Below are 2,012 nucleotides of genomic sequence, written 5' to 3'. Positions count from 1 at the left end.
AAAAAAAAAAAAAAAAAAAAAAAAATTGGCACTTGGTTCATATTCAGTTGAGGAGTTTAAGTCTTTCCTGTGTCTAAATAAGTCTTTCCTGCATCTAAGTGTTGCCTCCTCACAAAATTCACAAATTTCTGGAGGGTGGCCCAGAATAGTGCTTGACACATAGTCCAGGCTCCAAAAATACTTGAGTTGAATGAACGCTCCCCGACGGCTGCCCCACCCGGAGCCCATGTGTCTTTACAGTGTGTTCTACTCACCTTGAGAAGCTTCTCTTGCATCTCAAGGGCTTTTGCTTCTCTCTGCTCTATCCAGCGGGAAAGAGTACGCAGGGCAGCAGCCCGTGTTGGAATTTGAGGGTCATAAGTTGATAAAAGAACCTCTTGGAGCTGTTCTGTGGTTATGCTTCCAGATTTCTGGCTTGTAGTAGTGCTGGGCTCATTGACTCCTTGAGGAATGATTGGAGCATTTGACTGCAGGCCTGTCTGGGGGGCTATCTCATGGCTCTGCTGTTGTTCAAGGTGGCTATGAGCTACATCAGCAGGTCTTTCACGACTGGTTTGTTGCTGCTCTTCTATTTTCCCTTCTGGATCTTTTCTGTTCAGTGTACTTTGCGCAGCCGTGCTGATGGCCTCAGTGGCAAAGGCTCCATGGGTAGAGATGGTGATGCGGAGATCAACAGCGAGTTCTTGGATGACAGGATCAGGGTATGTGTTGGATATCTTCTCCAACAGAGGCAGCAACTGCTTCAGAACAGCAAAATCACTTGACTTCAACTACAAAATGAAGTAAAAAATGTCAAACCCACATTAACATAGCAAATGTCAATATGACCTGAGCACCAGGAAACATATTCTGAGAAAAAGGGGCAGGGATCAAATCTTGCTCATGGTGTAATCAGTATATTGCCTGGGTCCCGCACTCAATACCATTTGTTGAATAATCATACCTAACATTTATTGAACACTTATCATATACAGGTTCTTTTTTAAGATAAAACACACACACACATTCATATCCCTGTGATATAATGACTATTATTATCTACATTTTAAACAGGTGGAAACAGAACGGTTAAGTAACATGCCCAAGGTCACAAACTGGAAGATAGTAAGATGTGAACTCAAGAAACTGGGATCAGAGCCCACACTCTTACCCAATACCCTACACAGTCTCCCTTGAAAAGATAAGGCTGTTCTTAACTACATGATCTAAAGTGGCCGGCCAGTATGCAAGTGCACCATAGATCTGGAAGGGATCAGGGAGACAATGGGAAGAAAAGGATTTCTTCTGGAAAGTAGAAGTGAAAATTACATAACATTTTATTCTCCATGGAAGTTTTGTCCAAATGATGTCATATGCCTTACTACTAAGAAAGGTGCATGGGTGTTACAGCTCATTTAGAATTTGTCTAGCAGGTTTTCTGGTCTTCACTAGAAAGCACCCCCCTCACCCACTGCCACCCAAAAGGTGTATGTGCAATCAACGAAAAGTAAGAATCAATGATAACAGTTTTCTGTTTGAAAACACTGGAGAAATTATCAGATGATGCTTCAGGAGTCCCTGAAAATGTGAATACTTTAAAGATCTTAAATCCTTTTTATTGGCCAACATGGCAAAACCCCGTCTCTACTAAAAATACAAAAATTAGCTGGGCACGGTGGTGTGCACCTGTAGTCCCAGCTACTTGGGAGGCTGAGGCAGAGAATCGCCTAAACCCAGGAGGCAGAGGTTGCAGTGAGCCGAGATCAAGCCACTGCTCTCCAGCTTGGGCAACAGAGCGAGACTCCATCTCAAAAAAAAAAAAAATCCTTTTTATTTTTATTTTTTTCTTTTCTTTTTGGAGACAGAGTCTCGCTCTGCTGCCTAGGCTGGATTGCAATGGCGCAATCTTGGCTCACTGCAACCTCTGCCTCCTGGGTTCAAGCTCGATTCTCCTGCCTCAGCCTCCTGAGTAGCTGGGATTACAGGCGCTCACTACCACGCCTGACCTTTTTTTTTTTTTTTTTTTTTTTTTT

At 43.1% G+C, this 2,012-nt stretch overlaps 1 protein-coding gene across 1 annotated transcript in view; it reads right to left on the bottom strand.

Moving 5' to 3' along the window:
• TANGO6 (transport and golgi organization 6 homolog (Drosophila)) overlaps positions 1 to 2,012 on the bottom strand; it is a 289,584-nt gene that overhangs the window by 194,491 nt on the left and 93,081 nt on the right. Inside the window, exon 13 of the mRNA XM_011976674.1 lies at positions 255 to 770. Within this exon, the coding sequence (XP_011832064.1) occupies positions 255 to 770 (516 nt within the window). The remainder of the gene's footprint in view (positions 1 to 254; positions 771 to 2,012) is intronic.

This window comes from Mandrillus leucophaeus, unplaced genomic scaffold (genome assembly GCF_000951045.1).
Source record: "Mandrillus leucophaeus isolate KB7577 unplaced genomic scaffold, Mleu.le_1.0 Scaffold17, whole genome shotgun sequence".
Classification (NCBI taxonomy): Eukaryota; Metazoa; Chordata; class Mammalia; order Primates; family Cercopithecidae; genus Mandrillus; species Mandrillus leucophaeus.
Note: the sequence above shows the minus strand (reverse complement) of the source record. Positions and strands in the feature narration are given on the sequence as shown.